The following is a 21,081-nucleotide window of genomic DNA, read 5'->3' on the forward strand; positions in this document are numbered from 1 at the left end:
AACATGGACTGTTCCATAAAGCCAACAAAAAGGCAGGCATAACGGGGACCCATGCGGGTGCCCATGGCTACACCTTTGGTTTGGAGGAAGTGGGAGGAGCCAAAGGAGAAATTATTTAGTGTAAGGACTAATTTCGCTAGACGAAGGAGAGTGGTGTTGAGGGGAATTAGTTAGGTCTGGAATCCAAAAAGAAGCGGAGAGCTTTGAGACCTTCCTGGTGGGGGATGGAGCTATACAGGGACTGGACGTTTGGTGTGGTATACTGCGTCCGGTGCTTCCAGTGTGGCCTTTTATATATTGGTGAGACCAGACGCAGACTGTGAGACCGTTTCGCTGAACACCTACGCTCTGTCCGCCAGAGAAAGCAGGATCTCCCAGTGGCCACACATTTTAATTACACATCCCATTCCCATTCTGATATGTCTATCCATGGTCTCCTCTACTGTCGAGATGAAGCCACACTCAGGTTGGAGGAACAACACCTTATATACTGGCTGGGTAGCCTCCAACCTGATAGCATGAACATTGACTTCTCTAACTTCCATCAATGCCCCTCCTCCCCTTCTTACCCAATCCCTTATATAAAATTATTTTTTTGTTTCTTCCCCCCTCCCTTTATTTTCTTTCTTTGTCTTTCTGCCCATCACTCTGCCTGTTCTCCATCTCCCTCTGATGCTCCCCTCCCCCTTTCTTTCTCCCTCGGCCTCCCATCCCATGATCCTTTCCCTTCTCCAGTTCTGTTTCCCTTTCGCCAATCACCTTTCCGGCTCTCAGCTTCACCCCGCCCCCTCCGGTCTTCTCCTATCATTTTGCATTTTCCTCTCCCGCTCTTACTTTCAAATCTCTTACTATCTTTCCTTTCAGTTAGTTCTGACGAAGGGTCTTGGCCCGAAACATCGACAATGCTTCTCCCTATAGATGGTGCCTGGCCTGCTGTGTTCCACCAGCACTTTGTGTGTGTTGCTTGAATTTCCAGCATCTGCAGATTTCCTCATGTTAGGCTAGGGTTAAATCGGATTGCTGGGTGACCTGGCTCAAAGGGTTAGAAGGGACTATTCCTCACTGTATCTCAGTGAATGAATTGATAGATGGAGTGAGTGACCTCTGGTGTAAAGGTGAGGGGTAGAATGTGGGATGGGGAGTCGATGGGGAATAAAATGTAAAGGGGTGGTTGATGGCCAGCACATACCCGATGGGCAGAAGGTCCTGTTTCCGTGCTCTGGCTCTAATTGAATATGATACAACAAAGGAAGAGGCCTTTCAACCCACAATGTCTGCACCAAACACAGGTCCCATATTAAACCAAATCTCTTGTGCCAGCATGTGATAATTAGCCCTCCATTCCCTGTACGTTCATCCGCCTATCCAGCAGCCTCTTAACCACCATCACCACCAGTCCTGGCAGCCTGTTGCAGGCTAAAATCCTGCACCGCTCATCTCTCCTTTAAACTTCCCTCCTCTCACCTTAAATGCATCCCCCTTCTGGTGCTTGACACTTTTACCCTATCTATGCCCCTCCTGATTTATGAACTCTACCAAGTCTCCTGCGTGATGGGTTGGAGATGCGTCTCTACCAAATGAGGTGTGAGACAGTCCTTCCCTCTGTTAGCCTGCAGGTCACCCTTGGACAAGGTGTAGCACCTGTTTAGCCCCCCGATCAGGGTCATGTGAATCCATGGGAGCAGGTGATGGATGGTGGTAAACACTGACGCCAGGCAGACAATCTCTGAAGAGTATTGATAACTGCTGGGGTCACCCATCTTGTAAAGGCATTGTCCAGAAGAAGACAACACACTATGGAAAAATTTGCCAAGAACAATCATGGTCATGGAAAGATAAAAGAGTGAAAACAACAGACGGAAGACCGAATCGTCACATCATATGACACAGCACATAATGGTCTCCTAAGAGCCTCTGCTATTTGTCCAATCTCTCCTTATAGCTTATACCATCTGACCCCTCCCTTCTCTGCATATTTAGGCATCTAATAGCCTCTTAAACAAAATGTATCATATCTGCTTCCTTCACCTCCCCTGCAGCCTGTTCCAAGCACCCATCACTCAGTTTAAAAAAAAGACAAACTTGCCACCTTGCACGTTTCCCTTAAACTTTACCCCTCTCACCTTAAACCCATGCCCTCAAATGTTTGGCATTTCCACCCTGGGAGTGAAAGACTCCTGACTGTCTACCTCTGGTCAGGGTCGACCATGGATATTGCATGCTAGCTGTCGGGGAAAAACAAGTCAGGGCAGTACAATGTGGAGAGCAAGCTCCCCCTCTCCACACATCCGATGAATCTAAAAGAACGGCAGAGGCTGATACAGTTTGGCTCCAGCAGCATCACATGAGTTTCCAGTCAGAATTTAAGTCAGCGTAGGACTGTCTTGGGGACTGCAACTCCAGATTTTTCCCCTCAGGGTTTATTCCCAAATACTTTTCTATGACTGGGTGTAGCTGCAAGGCAGCGGAGGTTCGAGATCAGAGAGTTCCTTCTCCTAGATGAGCTGCCAACCACAGCTGAGGAGTCCTATCTGTTCAAAACAACTGGTTTTAAGGCATCAGGAACCCACCTGTGCCCCTTCTCTTCTCAGTAGAAATGGTTCACATGTGAAGGCCAGGAGTTGGACTTGGTTGTCGGAGGCTATTTGAGATGCACACCATTGGGAGCATTTAGTCGGTAGTGGGAGCTCGTCCCCAATACCAACCTGTCTATAACAACTTTAAGGAACCAGGTTCCTTATCCAGTCTATCTAAGCCTCTCAGAAGCAGATATAGAGAGGAATATTCACGCTTCACAAAGCCTTGACTTTATGAAGGGTCTGGCCCAAAACATCGACTGTTTATTCCCCTTTGTAGATGTTGCCTGACCTGCTGAGTTCCTTTAGCATTTTATTTTTTTTCCCATTACTATCACTTGCCCTAATACCGCCTCCAAAATTTAAAGTACTGTGCAAAAGTCTTAGGTACATATATATAGCTAGGGTGCCAAAGACTTCTGCACGGTACTGTATTTGTCAACGTGGAGCAGAGAGCGAGTTTTAAACCTGGTGGGAGCAAAGAATGTTGGGAATGGCGAGGATGGAGTGACGTGGGAGGGGTGTGGGGGTGCAGGTGCAGACACACCCAGCTCTGAGACACCAGGCAAGATCATTTGATTCCAAGCAACTGGCTTATTGATCATTACAGAATGTCTCTTTGGTGCTCCTTCTCCCTGGCCCCCCCTCCTCCCAGCCCCCTTCCCACTTTCAGTCCACAATAGAGACCCATATCAGAGTCAGGTTTATCATCACTCACAAATATCATGAAATTTGATTTTTTTTTTCACAGCAGCAGTACAGTGTAATACAGAAAATTACAGTACTATGCAGAAGTCTCGGACACCTTAGCTACAGTGTGTGTATGTCTTATGTGTGTGTGTGTGTATAATACATTTGCACAGTACTGTAGGTGTTAGACGGAGTTTAGTAACACGGCTAATAAAGTTACTGAGTGTATACAAGTGATGGCTGCTTGTCACGGTGTCTTGGGGTTTTGTTTTGAATCATTCCTGCTCTTGGTTTCTCCCACCCTCAGGGTCACGCTCTCTTCTCGCTGCTGCCATCAGGAAAGAGGTACAGGAGTGTTAGGTCCCACACCACCAGTTTCAGGAACAGTTACTACCCCTCAACTGTCAGACTCGTGATGAACCAACATGGATAACTTCACTCATCTCAACTCTGAACTGATTCCACAACCTGTAGAATTGTTTCCAAGGACTTTAAAGCTCATGTTCTCAATGTTATTTATTTATCTGTAATAATTTTGTTTTTCCTTCAGAATTTGCACTATTTGTTGGTGTTTCTGTCCTTTTGTGTATTTTTTTCATTGATTCTATTGTGTTTCTTTGAGTTTATTGTGAATCATCTTCTTAAGTTTATCCCCTCTACTGGAGCACAACCACCGACAGCAGCTTGCCAGAGTCCTCTGTCCCTGGCCAGTTTATCAGCTCGACCCCAGGTGTAGCCCATCTTCTAGGTCCTTCCTCTCCCAGGGATGAGGTCTTTGGAGTTTCTGTTGACGTTTCTGTAGCTCTGGGATTTTACGGGATGGAGTTGCTAGCTCCATGCCCAACCCTCCTCCTTTCACAGCTGGGCTTGGGATCGTCCATGACGGAGTTACTTGTTGTGAATACCCGCAAGAGAATGAATCTCATGGTAGAATATAGTGACATGGATGTAGTATGTTGATGAGTTGAACTTTGAACTGCAGCCACCAGTCAGGAGATGTGTCTGTGGCGTCGTTCTACAGGATGAGCGGCAGTTCCGGCCACCTTCCCATCAGGCTCAGTGCCTTGGAGGAGCAAGCCTTCCTCTTCCAGCTGCAGATCAACGAGCGGCCCCACGAAGACACCAAGGAGGTGAGGCGGGGTCGAGGGCTTGCTGCCCGTAGACGTGGGGGTGGTTTCTGGGCGTCACTGACTGCAACGGGTAAGACGTGATGTTTGGGGAAATCCAACTGTTCATGTGTGCAAGACGTTAGCAGGAAGGTGCATGAGTAGTCGGTAAGGAAGCGACATGTTGGCCTTCAGTTCAAAGGATTGGACTTTGCAAATGGGGATGTCCACTCAGTGGCCAAGTTATTAGATACCAGCTGTACCTAGTAAAGTGGACACTGAGCATCTCTGGTGTTCTGCACACCCCTGTTGTAACGCGTGGTTACTTGAGTTACTGTCACCTTTGTGTCAACCTGAACCAGTCTGGCCATTCTCCTCTGACCTCTCCTGTTAACAAGGCGTTTTTGCCCACAGAAACTCCCCTCACTGGATTTTTTTTTTGATTTCCGCACCGTTCTTTGTAAACTCTTAAAGACTGTTGTGTGTGAAAATCCCAGGAGATCAGCAGTTTCTGAGATACTCAAACCACCCCATCTGGCACCAACAATCATTCCACGGTCAAAGTCAATTAGATCACATTTCTTTCCTATTCTGATGTTTGCTCTGAACAACAGCTGATCCTCTTGGCCATATTGCATGCTTTTATACATTAAGTATCTGTGGAGGGAAATGGATGGTTGATGGTTTCAGGTCAAGAGTCTTAAGACCATAAGACATAGAAACAGAATTTTATTACAATTGTATTTTATTTACTTAGACCAGAGATTCCCAACATTTTTTATGCCATGGGCCAATGCCATTAAGCAAAGGATCCTGTTTTAGAGAGAGCACGGAGCAGACCTTTCTAGCCCAATGGGCCACACCATCCAGCAATCCACCTGTTTAACACTAGCCTAATCACAGGACGATTTACAATGAAGAATTAACCTCCTAACTGGTACTTATTTGGTCTGTGGGAGGAAACTGGAGCTCCCAGAGGAAACCCATGTATTCATTGGAATAACGTACAAACTCCTTACAGAGGATGCCGGAATTGAACACTGAACTCCGATGCCCTGAGCTGTATTAGCATCAGGTTACTGTGGAGCTCCAGTTTCCATTTGTAATATGTGTAGCTGCCAGATCTAGAATTGACAGACATAGATTGTGTGTAGCTGCCAGTTCTAGCTACCTGGGATGAGACCTGGATGGTGTGTAGCTGTTAGTTCTAGAATTGATTAGGCCTGGACTGTGTGTAGCTACCAGTTGTCAGTATTGACTGAGATCTAGTTATACACAGTCTTGTTCTGCGATACCAGGTTAACATGCTTCAAGATTCAGCAATAACGTCTTCCTCTGTTTGCAAACGTGTAGGGGCTGGAAGTTCCACTGACGGCGATTGTTTGCTGGTCACCCACTCACCAGCTTCTGACCAACAAGATCTACACACATTACAGGTGGGTGACCACTCACACTCTTTGCTGAGTGTCTGTTTGAGATGATGGGCCACACAGCTCATCTGCTTCATGCTAGCTCCCAGCTGCATTCCTGTTTCCGCTCTTCCCTCATATGTCCTGCATCCTGTTCTCTCTCGCCCGCGTCTGTCAACTCCCATTTAATCCTTATGCCGCTGAACAGTATACTGTGCAGATTGCAGCAGACATGTCTGTGGGATGTGGGAGAGATCTGGAGCAGAGTCAGGGGAGACTCTGAGGTAAATTCTGTGGGATGTGGGAGAGATCTGGAGCAGAGTCAGGGGAGACTCTGAGGTAAATTCTGTGGGATGTGGGAGAGATCTGGAGCAGAGTCAGGGGAGACTTGGAGGTAAATTCTGTGGGATGTGGGAGAGATCTGGAGCAGAGTCAGGGGAGACGGAGGTAAATTCTGTGGGATGTGGGAGAGATCTGGAGCAGAGTCAGGGGAGACTTGGAGGTAAATTCTGTGGGATGTGGGAGAGATCTGGAGCAGAGTCAGGGGAGACTTGGAGGTAAATTCTGTGGGATGTGGGGGAGATCTGGAGCAGAGTCAGGGGAGACTTTGAGGTAAATTCTGTGGGATGTGGGAGAGATCTGGAGCAGAGTCAGGGGAGACTTGGAGGTAAATTCTGTGGGATGTGGGAGAGATCTGGAGCAGAGTCAGGGGAGACTTGGAGGTAAATTCTGTGGGATGTGGGAGAGATCTGGAGCAGAGTCGGGGGAGACTTGGAGGTAAATTCTGTGGGATGTGGGAGAGATCTGGAGCAGAGTCAGGGGAGACTTGGAGGTAAATTCTGTGGGATGTGGGAGAGATCTGGAGCAGAGTCAGGGGAGACTTGGAGGTAAATTCTGTGGGATGTGGGAGAGATCTGGAGCAGAGTCAGGGGAGACTTGGAGGTAAATTCTGTGGGATGTGGGAGAGATCTGGAGCAGAGTCAGGGGAGACTTTGAGGTAAATTCTGTGGGATGTGGGGGAGATCTGGAGCAGAGTCAGAGGAGACTTGGAGGTAAATTCTGTGGGATGTGGGAGAGATCTGGAGCAGAGTCAGGGGAGACTCTGAGGTAAATTCTGTGGGATGTGGGGGAGATCTGGAGCAGAGTCAGGGGAGACTCTGAGGTAAATTCTGTGGGATGTGGGAGAGATCTGGAGCAGAGTCAGGGGAGACTCTGAGGTAAATTCTGTGGGATGTGGGAGAGATCTGGAGCAGAGTCAGGGGAGACTTGGAGGTAAATTCTGTGGGATGTGGGAGAGATCTGGAGCAGAGTCAGGGGAGACTTTGAGGTAAATTCTGTGGGATGTGGGAGAGATCTGGAGCAGAGTCAGGGGAGACTTTGAGGTAAATTCTGTGGGATGTGGGAGAGATCTGGAGCAGAGTCGGGAGACAGAGATAAATTCTGTGGGATGTGGGAGAGATCTGGAGCAGAGTCAGGGGAGACTTGGAGGTAAATTCTGTGGGATGTGGGAGAGATCTGGAGCAGAGTCAGGGGAGACTTGGAGGTAAATTCTGTGGGATGTGGGAGAGATCTGGAGCAGAGTCAGGGGAGACTTGGAGGTAAATTCTGTGGGATGTGGGAGAGATCTGGAGCAGAGTCAGGGGAGACTTTGAGGTAAATTCTGTGGGATGTGGGAGAGATCTGGAGCAGAGTCAGGGGAGACTTGGAGGTAAATTCTGTGGGATGTGGGAGAGATCTGGAGCAGAGTCAGGGGAGACTTTGAGGTAAATTCTGTGGGATGTGGGAGAGATCTGGAGCAGAGTCAGGGGAGACTTGGAGGTAAATTCTGTGGGATGTGGGAGAGATCTGGAGCAGAGTCAGGGGAGACTTTGAGGTAAATTCTGTGGGATGTGGGAGAGATCTGGAGCAGAGTCAGGGGAGACTTGGAGGTAAATTCTGTGGGATGTGGGAGAGATCTGGAGCAGAGTCAGGGGAGACTTGGAGGTAAATTCTGTGGGATGTGGGAGAGATCTGGAGCAGAGTCAGGGGAGACTTTGAGGTAAATTCTGTGGGATGTGGGAGAGATCTGGAGCAGAGTCGGGAGACAGAGATAAATTCTGTGGGATGTGGGGGAGATCTGGAGCAGAGTCGGGAGACAGAGATAAATTCTGTGGGATGTGGGGGAGATCTGGAGCAGAGTCAGGGGAGACTTTGAGGTAAATTCTGTGGGATGTGGGAGAGATCTGGAGCAGAGTCAGGGGAGACTCTGAGGTAAATTCTGTGGGATGTGGGAGAGATCTGGAGCAGAGTCAGGGGAGACTTGGAGGTAAATTCTGTGGGATGTGGGAGAGATCTGGAGCAGAGTCAGGGGAGACTTTGAGGTAAATTCTGTGGGATGTGGGAGAGATCTGGAGCAGAGTCGGGAGACAGAGATAAATTCTGTGGGATGTGGGGGAGATCTGGAGCAGAGTCAGGGGAGACTTTGAGGTAAATTCTGTGGGATGTGGGAGAGATCTGGAGCAGAGTCAGGGGAGACTTTGAGGTAAATTCTGTGGGATGTGGGGGAGATCTGGAGCAGAGTCAGGGGAGACTTTGAGGTAAATTCTGTGGGATGTGGGAGAGATCTGGAGCAGAGTCAGGGGAGACTTGGAGGTAAATTCTGTGGGATGTGGGGGAGATCTGGAGCAGAGTCAGGGGAGACTTTGAGGTAAATTCTGTGGGATGTGGGAGAGATCTGGAGCAGAGTCAGGGGAGACTTTGAGGTAAATTCTGTGGGATGTGGGAGAGATCTGGAGCAGAGTCAGGGGAGACTTGGAGGTAAATTCTGTGGGATGTGGGAGAGATCTGGAGCAGAGTCAGGGGAGACTTTGAGGTAAATTCTGTGGGATGTGGGAGAGATCTGGAGCAGAGTCGGGAGACAGAGATAAATTCTGTGGGATGTGGGGGAGATCTGGAGCAGAGTCGGGAGACAGAGATAAATTCTGTGGGATGTGGGGGAGATCTGGAGCAGAGTCAGGGGAGACTTTGAGGTAAATTCTGTGGGATGTGGGAGAGATCTGGAGCAGAGTCAGGGGAGACTCTGAGGTAAATTCTGTGGGATGTGGGAGAGATCTGGAGCAGAGTCAGGGGAGACTTGGAGGTAAATTCTGTGGGATGTGGGAGAGATCTGGAGCAGAGTCAGGGGAGACTTTGAGGTAAATTCTGTGGGATGTGGGAGAGATCTGGAGCAGAGTCGGGAGACAGAGATAAATTCTGTGGGATGTGGGGGAGATCTGGAGCAGAGTCAGGGGAGACTTTGAGGTAAATTCTGTGGGATGTGGGAGAGATCTGGAGCAGAGTCAGGGGAGACTCTGAGGTAAATTCTGTGGGATGTGGGGGAGATCTGGAGCAGAGTCAGGGGAGACTTTGAGGTAAATTCTGTGGGATGTGGGAGAGATCTGGAGCAGAGTCAGGGGAGACTTTGAGGTAAATTCTGTGGGATGTGGGAGAGATCTGGAGCAGAGTCAGAGGAGACTCCGAGGTAAATTCTGTGGGATGTGGGGGAGATCTGGAGCAGAGTCAGGGGAGACTTTGAGGTAAATTCTGTGGGATGTGGGAGAGATCTGGAGCAGAGTCAGAGGAGACTCCGAGGTAAATTCTGTGGGATGTGGGAGAGATCTGGAGCAGAGTCAGAGGAGACTCCGAGGTAAATTCTGTGGGATGTGGGGGAGATCTGGAGCAGAGTCAGGGGAGACTTTGAGGTAAATTCTGTGGGATGTGGGTGAGATCTGGAGCAGAGTCAGGGGAGACTCTGAGGTAAATTCTGTGGGATGTGGGGGAGATCTGGAGCAGAGTCAGGGGAGACTCCGAGGTAAATTCTGTGGGATGTGGGAGAGATCTGGAGCAGAGTCAGGGGAGACTCTGAGGTAAATTCTGTGGGATGTGGGAGAGATCTGGAGCAGAGTCAGGGGAGACTTGGAGGTAAATTCTGTGGGATGTGGGAGAGATCTGGAGCAGAGTCAGGGGAGACTTTGAGGTAAATTCTGTGGGATGTGGGAGAGATCTGGAGCAGAGTCAGGGGAGACTTTGAGGTAAATTCTGTGGGATGTGGGAGAGATCTGGAGCAGAGTCGGGAGACAGAGATAAATTCTGTGGGATGTGGGAGAGATCTGGAGCAGAGTCAGGGGAGACTTGGAGGTAAATTCTGTGGGATGTGGGAGAGATCTGGAGCAGAGTCAGGGGAGACTTGGAGGTAAATTCTGTGGGATGTGGGAGAGATCTGGAGCAGAGTCAGGGGAGACTTGGAGGTAAATTCTGTGGGATGTGGGAGAGATCTGGAGCAGAGTCAGGGGAGACTTTGAGGTAAATTCTGTGGGATGTGGGAGAGATCTGGAGCAGAGTCAGGGGAGACTTGGAGGTAAATTCTGTGGGATGTGGGAGAGATCTGGAGCAGAGTCAGGGGAGACTTTGAGGTAAATTCTGTGGGATGTGGGAGAGATCTGGAGCAGAGTCGGGAGACAGAGATAAATTCTGTGGGATGTGGGGGAGATCTGGAGCAGAGTCGGGAGACAGAGATAAATTCTGTGGGATGTGGGGGAGATCTGGAGCAGAGTCAGGGGAGACTTTGAGGTAAATTCTGTGGGATGTGGGAGAGATCTGGAGCAGAGTCAGGGGAGACTCTGAGGTAAATTCTGTGGGATGTGGGAGAGATCTGGAGCAGAGTCAGGGGAGACTTGGAGGTAAATTCTGTGGGATGTGGGAGAGATCTGGAGCAGAGTCAGGGGAGACTTGGAGGTAAATTCTGTGGGATGTGGGAGAGATCTGGAGCAGAGTCAGGGGAGACTTTGAGGTAAATTCTGTGGGATGTGGGAGAGATCTGGAGCAGAGTCAGGGGAGACTTGGAGGTAAATTCTGTGGGATGTGGGAGAGATCTGGAGCAGAGTCAGGGGAGACTTTGAGGTAAATTCTGTGGGATGTGGGAGAGATCTGGAGCAGAGTCGGGAGACAGAGATAAATTCTGTGGGATGTGGGGGAGATCTGGAGCAGAGTCGGGAGACAGAGATAAATTCTGTGGGATGTGGGGGAGATCTGGAGCAGAGTCAGGGGAGACTTTGAGGTAAATTCTGTGGGATGTGGGAGAGATCTGGAGCAGAGTCAGGGGAGACTCTGAGGTAAATTCTGTGGGATGTGGGAGAGATCTGGAGCAGAGTCAGGGGAGACTTGGAGGTAAATTCTGTGGGATGTGGGAGAGATCTGGAGCAGAGTCAGGGGAGACTTTGAGGTAAATTCTGTGGGATGTGGGAGAGATCTGGAGCAGAGTCGGGAGACAGAGATAAATTCTGTGGGATGTGGGGGAGATCTGGAGCAGAGTCAGGGGAGACTTTGAGGTAAATTCTGTGGGATGTGGGAGAGATCTGGAGCAGAGTCAGGGGAGACTCTGAGGTAAATTCTGTGGGATGTGGGGGAGATCTGGAGCAGAGTCAGGGGAGACTTTGAGGTAAATTCTGTGGGATGTGGGAGAGATCTGGAGCAGAGTCAGGGGAGACTTTGAGGTAAATTCTGTGGGATGTGGGAGAGATCTGGAGCAGAGTCAGAGGAGACTCCGAGGTAAATTCTGTGGGATGTGGGGGAGATCTGGAGCAGAGTCAGGGGAGACTTTGAGGTAAATTCTGTGGGATGTGGGAGAGATCTGGAGCAGAGTCAGAGGAGACTCCGAGGTAAATTCTGTGGGATGTGGGAGAGATCTGGAGCAGAGTCAGAGGAGACTCCGAGGTAAATTCTGTGGGATGTGGGGGAGATCTGGAGCAGAGTCAGGGGAGACTTTGAGGTAAATTCTGTGGGATGTGGGTGAGATCTGGAGCAGAGTCAGGGGAGACTCCGAGGTAAATTCTACCTAGCCCTCACACCTGTATGGTCACCACTCAGCCTCCTGTGTTCAGATTTCAACTTGATTGACTTGTCGGTCTGTCTCTCTCATGTACAGTGAAATGACTCGTTTGTGTTGACTACCTAAGGGTGTTCTGGGGCAGCCCGCAAGTGTTGCCATGCATTCTGGCACAGCATGTCCGCAATGTTCAGCAACACAACAAAGCAAGGCCCTTTCTTTGCCATCCACACATCACCCACCCACCCACTCACTCACACAGACAGGCTCCAACAGGCCTCCTCTGACCTCCTCTCAAGCATCAGGTCCCCGATCTCCAGACGCCGACCCAGAGGCTTCAGCCTCAGGAGATCCCAACCTCTGGCTATGTCCTTTGCACTTTGCCAAACTCTAGGTATCAGCTTACTGATCAGGGAACTTTGACCTCTGGACTCACACGGACCTCCTGCCCCAGGATTTGCCAGCCTGTGTGAGATGTTGCTGGCCCTCATGCTCCCTGCCTGTTTGGACCACCAACATTCACTTGTTCCGGTGAAAACAAGCCCACCCTACCTAGTCTCTTTGTATAACTACATCCCTCCATTCCAGGAATCATGCTGGCAAATCTCTTCTACTCTCCCTCTCTGTTGCTACCACACTCTACAGTGAGGCGGCCGGAACTGTACATCACATTCTCGAGTGCGGTTGTAACAGCTTTGCCAGCAGTTTATTTATTAAACTTTACCAGTGTGGTGCTGAAACCTTGAAAGTGTCTCCAAGTAAATTGTCCATCCACCTGGATTCTCCCATCTTCTCTCACACACACTTCTAATTGAGGTCTCCTGGTATTTAACCTGAATGTACACAACCAGATCGGCCCATAGTCTCCCCTTGTAACTGCAGCCCTCGTTCCAGGCAATATCCTGATGAGACTCCCCACTGCTGCTACGTCCTCTCTGTCCACAGTTCTCAGTCCGGCTACAGAACTCCAGTGTGCGATCCTCTGCTCTTGTGCGTCTTTCCCTGTTTGGTTAAGGCGGGCTGGAGTGCGTGGAGAGAGATTGCTGAGCAGCTTTGGACGCAGTTTTGACTCTTCTCCCTCCCTCAGGCTGCCGAACATCCAGCTCGACCGGCCCAAGTTTGTGATGATGGCATCGTGTGAGTCACCGGTATCGATGTACAAGCGATTCACAGTCAAGTACACCCTCCTCAACAACCTGCAGGACTTCCTGGCCGTGCGGCTGGTGTGGACACCGGAGAGTGCTCTCAGCTGTCAGGGGGGTCGGTGCTTTACGATCTCTGTCTCTGTTTCTGTCTGTCTGACTGTCTCCCTCTCTGCCATTGCCCTCCCCCTCCCTGCCCGTCACCCTCCCCTCCCCATCCGTCACCCTCCCCCTCCCTGCCCGTCGCTCTCCCCCCCACCCGCCCTTCGCCCTCCCTCAATGTAGGACTGTGGCTTGAGCGATGAGGTGCTGGGTAATGATGTGCAGCGAGGCTGGAGTTGGAATCATGATGGTGTGGGTGGTATGGGAAGGAGGGGTGTGAACAGTGAAGAGAGGGTTAATGCAGGGTGTACAGTAATCCTGTGACTGCCACAGGTACAAGCATGCTCTCTGAAGGGGGGAGTGCTGTGCCCGGAGGTGAGTATTTGTACACTTAGTACTTCATTTCCAGTCTAGGTCTTGTAACTCTCTTCTAACGCACAGGGTGGTCAGTATACGGGATGGGCTACTGGAGGAAGTGGCTGAGACAGGTTAAAAGCCACGGCTAGGAAAGGTTTAGAGCAGGGCTTCCCAGCTACCATTACCAACGCAGGCTGGGAATCACTGCTCAGCCACAATGAACACACAGTACAACCTACAATGTTGTGCTCATCTTTCAACCTCCTCCAAGATCAATCTAACCCTTCCCTCCTACCTATCATCCGTGTCCCTATCTGAGTCTCTTCATAGAACATGGAAAGTTCACCAGGTAATGTGAACCTGGCATTACCTGAGGGCCAGGCACTGGGCTCACAGGAAGCATCACCTTGGGTGAGATGCTGGGGGGAGGAAGGTTCGCCAGGAGTAGAGAGTCTGGGGGCTCGTGCAGTCTGCAAAAGCTCCCCAAGCGACACGGGTGGGTCAGGCCAACGTTCCCGGGGTCCCTTGTTCTGCCTGGTGCAGGAATTAGTGCTGCTGCCCTCTCTGTACTGTGTATCCCACAGAGCTGCTGGTAAGTGGGTCACAGACACCCACAGCCTGGAAGCAGGCCATTCGGTCTGCAGTATTCAGTCTGTATTAATCCCATCTTCCAGCACTTAGCCTCCAGACTGTTCAGATACTCCCTGGACACTTCCAACATGCTCTTGGGCAGTGGGTTCCAAGTACTCACCTTCCTCTGAGCGAGACCCCCCCCCCCTCTCCCATAAATCTTGAGTCGTCTAGTTTTATCTACCCTGAGGGGAAAGGATTCCTGTAACCTACCCTATCTACACCCCTCATAGAGGGGGCTGGGATGTGGTCTTGCGTGCGGATGGTATGACTCACGTTGATATCTGATTAACTCCCTCTTTTTCTCCCCCTCTTCCTCCTGCTCTCCCCCCACCTGCTCCGTCTTCCTCTCTTTCTCTGCAGGGAAGAAGCTGTCGGTCGAGGAGCAGCGTGCGGCCGAGGCCACAATGGGCTCGGTGGTCTGCCACACTCCTCTCAACCACCTGGGCTATTGCAAGAAGGGCAGCACGGTGACGTACAGTGTGGCTTTCCAGGCCCTCCGTGCCGGCCTATTCGAGGTACTGGGTCTCACACAGTCTGTGTCAGTAAATTCTTCCTAATCACTAACAAGATTCAACATTGAAAGGAGATTTGATAGAGGTATACAAACTTATGAGGAGTATAGATAGGGTTAGTGCAAGCAGGCAGAGATAAGGGTAGACAGCATCTTTTCCCTCAAGGTGGACGTGTTCAGTACTAAAGGGTATGGAATTAAAGTGAGAGGAGGAACATTCAAAGTGGATGCCTGGATGGCCTACTTGGGTTGGTGGTGATGGTGATGTGATAGTGGTGTTTAAGAGACCCTTTGAGACATGGAGGTGCAGATAATGGAGGGAGATGGACAGGCAGGCAGCACAAACTAAGCCTGAATGTGGAGAAGACAAAGGAAATCATTGTACACTTCAGGAAGGTGCAGACAAACCATTCCCCCTCTGTGAATACGTGGCTGCTCCGTAGAGAGAGTTAAGTACACAGAGTTTTTAGGATCTCACATCACGGATGACCTCACCTGGTCCCTTAGTTTCACTTCCTTGAACAAGAAGGCACAGCAGCGCCTCTGCTTCCGAAGAAGATTGAGGCAAGCAAGAGCTGCCCCCCCCCCCCACCATCTTAACTGTGTTTTTCAGGAGCACCATTGTGAGTGTCCTGACAAGTTGCATTTCCTTCTAGTATGGGAGCAGTCGAGCATCAGACCTGAAGTTCTTACAAAGGACTGTGCTTTATTACAAAAAAAAGTCAAGTTTTGCAAAACCAGATTCTGTTATTCAAAATGGAGTTTGATCACCCATTGTCCCTTTTCCACTTGGAAACAGAACACTTAGCCATCACGTGATTAGCTTGCTTACCAGCTGGCATAAGTCCTTCACAGACTCCCTGAACTTTACCCTGAACAAGTGCCAACTCCTCACTCATGTTTTCTAAACAGCCCATTTGCTGAACTTCCAAACAAGTCCTTTGTTCCAAACAAGTCGTTAGTTCTATCTCCAAGATCTTTAGTTCTATATGTTTCCATAAGAACACCTGCAGCTGGCCTCTCTTGGTCAAAACAACACCTCCCTTTGTTTTGAGAAGTCTCCGAACCCTGTCCCTCCAAATCACAAACTTGAACAACAGCACCAAGTTGTTTATCTTTAAATTCAAAAATATAGTTAAACAAATCAATGTGTACTGTCTCAGCATCTGAGAGAGCTGTTTGTCTCAGCAAGGTCAAAGGTCTTGAAACTAATTCATGAGTATTTTATTCGAAAGTCCAGAAACAGCATCCTTCTCAATATCTTCAATAACATTTACCTCACCAGTTTTCATCTCCTCACCAACTTTTAGAACACTGTCTGACTCGTGACTGAGAATCCTCAATTTCCATTGGTACCAAGGTTAATCCCTTATTCATTGAACCAAGTCCATCTGGCACAAAAGGACTGCATTCCTTTTCAATCAAGTCAGACACGTCAGACCTTAACTGATCTAAAAGGTTCAGTACCCTGGGAATCCACAGATGCTTCAACAACCTGAACACAGGCAATCGGGCCAGCTGCCTCTTCTAGGCTTTCATTACTAGTCTCAATTTCAAATTCCTGATCTTCCCAGCTACTCTCTTGGAAGCTCTCATTCAGGATAAACTTAATCTCATGAGTTAAAGTAGACTCTTCTGCTGACTTAGCAGACTCTGAAAGGATCTCTGCCTCTTTCTCATCCTCCTCTTTAATTTTTCTAACCAAAGCTGAACCTCTGCGTCAGTGGGTTTACTTTCAACTAACATTTCCCACACATCCTATTCAAATGTTCCTTTGGATATATAATGCTCCGCTATTAATGCCTTCCTCATTCTAGCGGTCACTTTAAGTTTTAACTTATGAGCAATTCCCAACAGCGCATCCCTCTTAGCATCATCCAGTGCTTCAGGGTTGGTTCTGCCAGAAACTTACCAACCTCAATTTCCATTGCTGCTGTTTTTCCACTCAAGCAAACCAAAAGGGATTTTCCCCAATCAGATCAACCATTAGTCACTTAATTAAGCCCCCAACGATTTTAGAATGGCGCTCACCATTTTGTTCATATCCCGGACGAGCCCCCAATTTTGTTACTTACCCTGTAATGGGTTAAAAGAACCAGCAGAAATGGAACACACGTGGAGTCTGGTTTCGCTACAAACAAAACTCTATTTATTTTGTAAATATATAATAATAAATAGTAATAATATAGTAAACAAAACACTATTTATAATATAGTAATATAAAACCAGATAAGTCAAACAGGTTAGCAGAGTTTATGCATATATAAGTGTGTAAATATAAAACCCCAAACTTCTTCAAGCTCAGGTAGTAAATGATACAGTCTTACGATGGTATAGGTATGAAATCAGTTCAGTTTGTGAAATTGAGTTGAGTAGATTTGAGAGGAGAGAGAAGGGTGATTTGTTTTCCAAGTAAGCCATTGCTGTCGATTCTCCCATGTTGTCCTCCGAAATCCTGTTAAAGTCACCGACTGTGATCACACAAAAGGGTATCGTCTTCACACGGTAAAGCTATCAATCCAGGCTAGGGTTAAACACACCAATAGCCTTCTACTGGTCACCCCTTGTCCATGCTGCAAGCAAAACCCACCCTTTTCCGTGGGCACTCAAAGCTCAACCAGTGTCTATTTCATCTGTGTGTCTTCCATGTGTCTGAAAAGCCAGCTGACCTTGTACATATCCCAAACATGCTGAACATCAGCTGTCTATTATATAGCTCTGCCCTTCCGTCACCATGGGGAGAATATGCGCTTTTTCTCTGGGGAAAAGAAATCAAAACCCGAGGAGTTGAGGAGGGAGACATTTAATAGGAGCCTGAAGGACAACTTTTTCCACACAGAGGGAGGTCTGGAAATAACGGCCAGAGGAAATAGCTGTGGTGGGTATGTTGACTTTTGATAAGTTCTTGGACAGGTACATGGATAGGAAAGGTTTAGAGTAGAAGTTCCCAACCTTTTTGTATGCCATGGACCAATGCCACTAGGTTGAGGGATCCATGGAGCCCAGGCTGGGAGCTGCTGATATAGAGGGATATGTGGGTTTTGCTTTGATGGGAATCCTGGTCAGGATCAGTTGCACTGAAGAACCTGTCACTGGCAACTTTAATGATTGTTCATTTCTGTTCCATCTGCCCTCATTCTCTGTCCTCTCCACCTGAATCTTTCCCTCCCTACTAACCACCCCTCCCATCCCCATCCTGTTCTCCCCTCCCCCTCCAGCTGAGCCAGCACATGAAGCTGAAGCTGCAGTTCACAGCCAGCGTGGCCAGCCAGCCGCCCGAGGCCCGGCCCGTGTCCCGGAAGAGCAGCCCCGGCAGCCCGGCCATGCGAGACCTCATGGAGCGCCACCAGGCCAGCCTGGGCCGCTCGCAGTCCTTCTCCCACCAGCAGCCTTCCCGCAGTGGACACCTCATGAGGTAAAAAGCGTGGAGGGGTGGGGGTGTTGGTGCTCTCACAGTGGTGGGCTACTCTCATTCCTGTCCACTCAGCAAAGGAAACAATTGTGCAAGAGGCAAGTGCATTTGGCTTTGGAACAGAGGGGCAACCTCTTCGTGTGGAACAGAGAGCCCATGTGGAACCAGCTGACAGTGGTTGAGGCAGGACGGAACGGTGGCATAGCTGTTAGCATTAACACTTTACAGCGCCACTGATTGGGGTTCAGTTCCTGCCGCTGTCTGTGCAGTTTGTACATTCTCCCCGTGACGGCATGAGTTTCCTCCCACATCCCAAAGTGTATGGGTCAGAGGATTGTGGGTCCTGGATCTTTACTGACAGTATTTAAAAGCCATTTGGATAGGAAAGATTTAGAGCAGGAGTTCCCAACCTTTCTTACACCGTTGACTCTGATTAGTCCCCCGGTTGGAAACCCCTGATTTAGATGGATACAGGCCAAATGCAGGCAAGTGGAACTCGCTTAGGTGGCCATTTTGGTCGTTATGAACAGGCCTGTTGTTTCCACGCTCAGTGACTCTGGCAGGGAGTCTCTGTGCTACTTATCAGCAGTTAGTTGTATGCTGTCTATATCCTGTCTTTTAGGGAAACCTCTGTGGGGGGGGGGGGGTGTGCAGTGTGTGTGTGCGCGCTTGTGTGTGCGTATGTCTCTGCAGTGTGCGTGTGTGTGTGTGTGTACACACACCTTTGCCAGCAAGGTCCTTCAAATCCTTTTTCTCCGATCTTTCAGGCAGCACTTCGCAGATAACAACCGATTGTGAAGTGAATCCTCTTCATCTGCTCCAACATTATTCCATTCTGATTATTGCCCAGTATGGTGGAGATACGTCTCTACCAAAGGAGGCGTAAGGCACTCCTTCCACTAGCCTGTAGGTCACCCTTGGGCAAGGTGTAGCACCCGCTTAGACCCTTCCCACCCACCCACCCCCACCGATCAGGGTCATGTGAAGCTGTGGAATCAGGTGGTGGATGGTCGTATGAGCAGCCGGTGCAAATCACAAGTCCTGGTTATGCGACTATTGACACCCGACAGACAATCTCTGAAGCATCTCTGGGTATGTTTAAAGCAGAGGTTGATGGTTGTTGATTAGTAAAGGTGTCAAAGGTCACAGAGAGAAGCAAGGAGAATGTGGTTGAAAGGGATAATAAGTCAGCCATGATGGAATGACAGAATAGACTCAATGGGCTGTTTGGCCTATTTCCGCTCCTATGCCCTGTGATCATATACTGACTCTTAATCTCCATCCCAAAATCTCACACCTAGGCATTAGATTTCACCTTTCACCTCCCCACCTCCTTGATGATAACTCCTTGTCTGCGACTCTCCCCCGCACATGAATTATTCCACTTGGCCGCAAGCACGTAAGTATTTGATTTTTTTTAAAGGTTTGAACAGTTATATGCTGAGGTGATCTAACGGAAAGAGGCGCTGCCTCATCCTCCAGGGATACTAGTTCAATCCTGACCTCCAGCTCTGTCTGCGCGTGCGGAGTTTACACGTTCTGGGTGGATTTCCACTGGGTGCTCCAGTTCCCTGCCACATCCCAATCGTTGGGTTAATCAGCCGTTGCAAATTGTCCTGCTGGTGTATGGGTGAAGGACAGAATCTGTGGCTAGCAGCTTTTGTCATTGTTGCAGAAACAATCTCTCCTCTCTCCCCCCTCCCCTCCCTCTCTCCCCCTCTTCCCCTGCCCTCTCCCCACTCCCCCTTCCCTCCCCTTTCCCCTCCCTTCGGCTGGTGAGAGAGAATCTGTCTGAGATACCCAAGGCCTGGTTTTGGGTGTAGTTTTGCTAGACTCTGGATCGAGGTCTCTTGGGGATCTTTTGCTATTGCTTGTCTGATGGTGGGAAGGGGGGCTTCAGGGGTTCTGATGTTACTGTCATTCTTTCTTTGGGGTTCCTTGTTTTGTGCTTGTTTGTGAGGAGTAAGACTTTCAGGTTGTGTACTGTATACATCCTCTGATAATAAGTTGAGCCATCTGAACCAGGCCAATGCAGGATTGATGTAAAGATATCCACTGGTAAGTCAGTGGACTGAGGAGACAGTTTCTGCACTGTAACCCCCCACCCCCATGACTCTGTGGTCACCCACCTGCCTCATCAAAGTGTCAACCCTGACCCCCAGGCATCAGCTGCTCCATTGTCCTTCCCTTTCTGTCCAGCGCCCTTTAACATATCTTTCTGAACAACCTAGGTTCCCAGCTGTCAACATCCCCCCACATTCACCTCTCCATCTGATTTAGTTTAAAGAACCATACAGCAGAGTGCACACCCTTCAGCCTAACCCTTCCTCCCTCCCCCACATAGCCTCCATTGTTCAATCATCCACGTGCCCATCTTTCTTTTTCAATATTTTTATTAATTTTCACATAGAAGAATACAGAGTACATGAGGATATATATTATGAATCAGAAAAATAGAATAGTACCGAATACATTATATTTAAATCACACTTACAATCACAGTACCCTATATTCATAATCAAACACATACATTAATTAAATTATAATTGAATTGTAATAATTTTATTATTAAAAAAAGGAATCTAAACCCACTACCAAAGTCGAAGCTGTTTGGTAAAGAAAGAAAGACAGAAAAAAATCCTTATCACATTCTGATTTATGCTATTAGCCAATGTCTGTACTTTAACACTAAATCAAAGGTTTTGAAAGTAGTTCAAGAATGGTCCCCACAATGTTAGAAAGTCTTGGTTAGAATCAGAAATTGAACAACGGATCTTCTCTAAGTTTAAGCATGGCGTAACATCCCGTAACCATTGAGTGTGAGTAGGCGGAGCAACATCCTTCCATTTAAGCAACACCGCCCTTCTAGCTATAAGATAAATAAAAGCCAATATATGCAAATCAGATGTCTCCAAAGTTATGCCTTTTTCTCCAACAATACCAAACAAGGCAGTCAAAGGGTTAGGCTTAAAACTTACTTTAAAAAGTACAGGAAGAAGTTTGGAATACTTCCTTCCAGTATTTTTCAAGACTCGGTCATGTCCAAAACATATGGATTGGTGAAGCCTCTCCTTTGTTACATCTATTGCAATAGGGAGATATATAAAGATAAGAACGAGATGGCTTGTCTTTGGACATGTGGGCCCTGTGGACCACTTTAAATTGTAGGAGGGAGTGGCGAGCACATAGTGACGAAGTGTTAACCAATTTAAAAATTTCATTCCTAGTCTCCTCAGAAACTGAAATCTGTAAATCTTGTGCCTATCTAAGAGTTTCTTAAATGTCCCTAATGTAACTGCCT

General features: G+C 48.6%; 1 protein-coding gene across 1 annotated transcript in view; it reads left to right on the forward strand.

The window, feature by feature from the left end:
• Positions 1-21,081, forward strand: part of trappc14 (trafficking protein particle complex subunit 14) — a 76,819-nt gene that overhangs the window by 47,679 nt on the left and 8,059 nt on the right. Inside the window, exons 6-10 of the mRNA XM_059975158.1 lie at positions 4,249-4,396; positions 5,726-5,808; positions 12,711-12,883; positions 14,218-14,372; positions 17,587-17,783. Coding sequence (XP_059831141.1) covers positions 4,249-4,396; positions 5,726-5,808; positions 12,711-12,883; positions 14,218-14,372; positions 17,587-17,783 — 756 coding nt within the window. The remainder of the gene's footprint in view (positions 1-4,248; positions 4,397-5,725; positions 5,809-12,710; positions 12,884-14,217; positions 14,373-17,586; positions 17,784-21,081) is intronic.

Source organism: Hypanus sabinus, chromosome 7 (assembly GCF_030144855.1).
Source record: "Hypanus sabinus isolate sHypSab1 chromosome 7, sHypSab1.hap1, whole genome shotgun sequence".
NCBI lineage: Eukaryota > Metazoa > Chordata > Chondrichthyes > Myliobatiformes > Dasyatidae > Hypanus > Hypanus sabinus.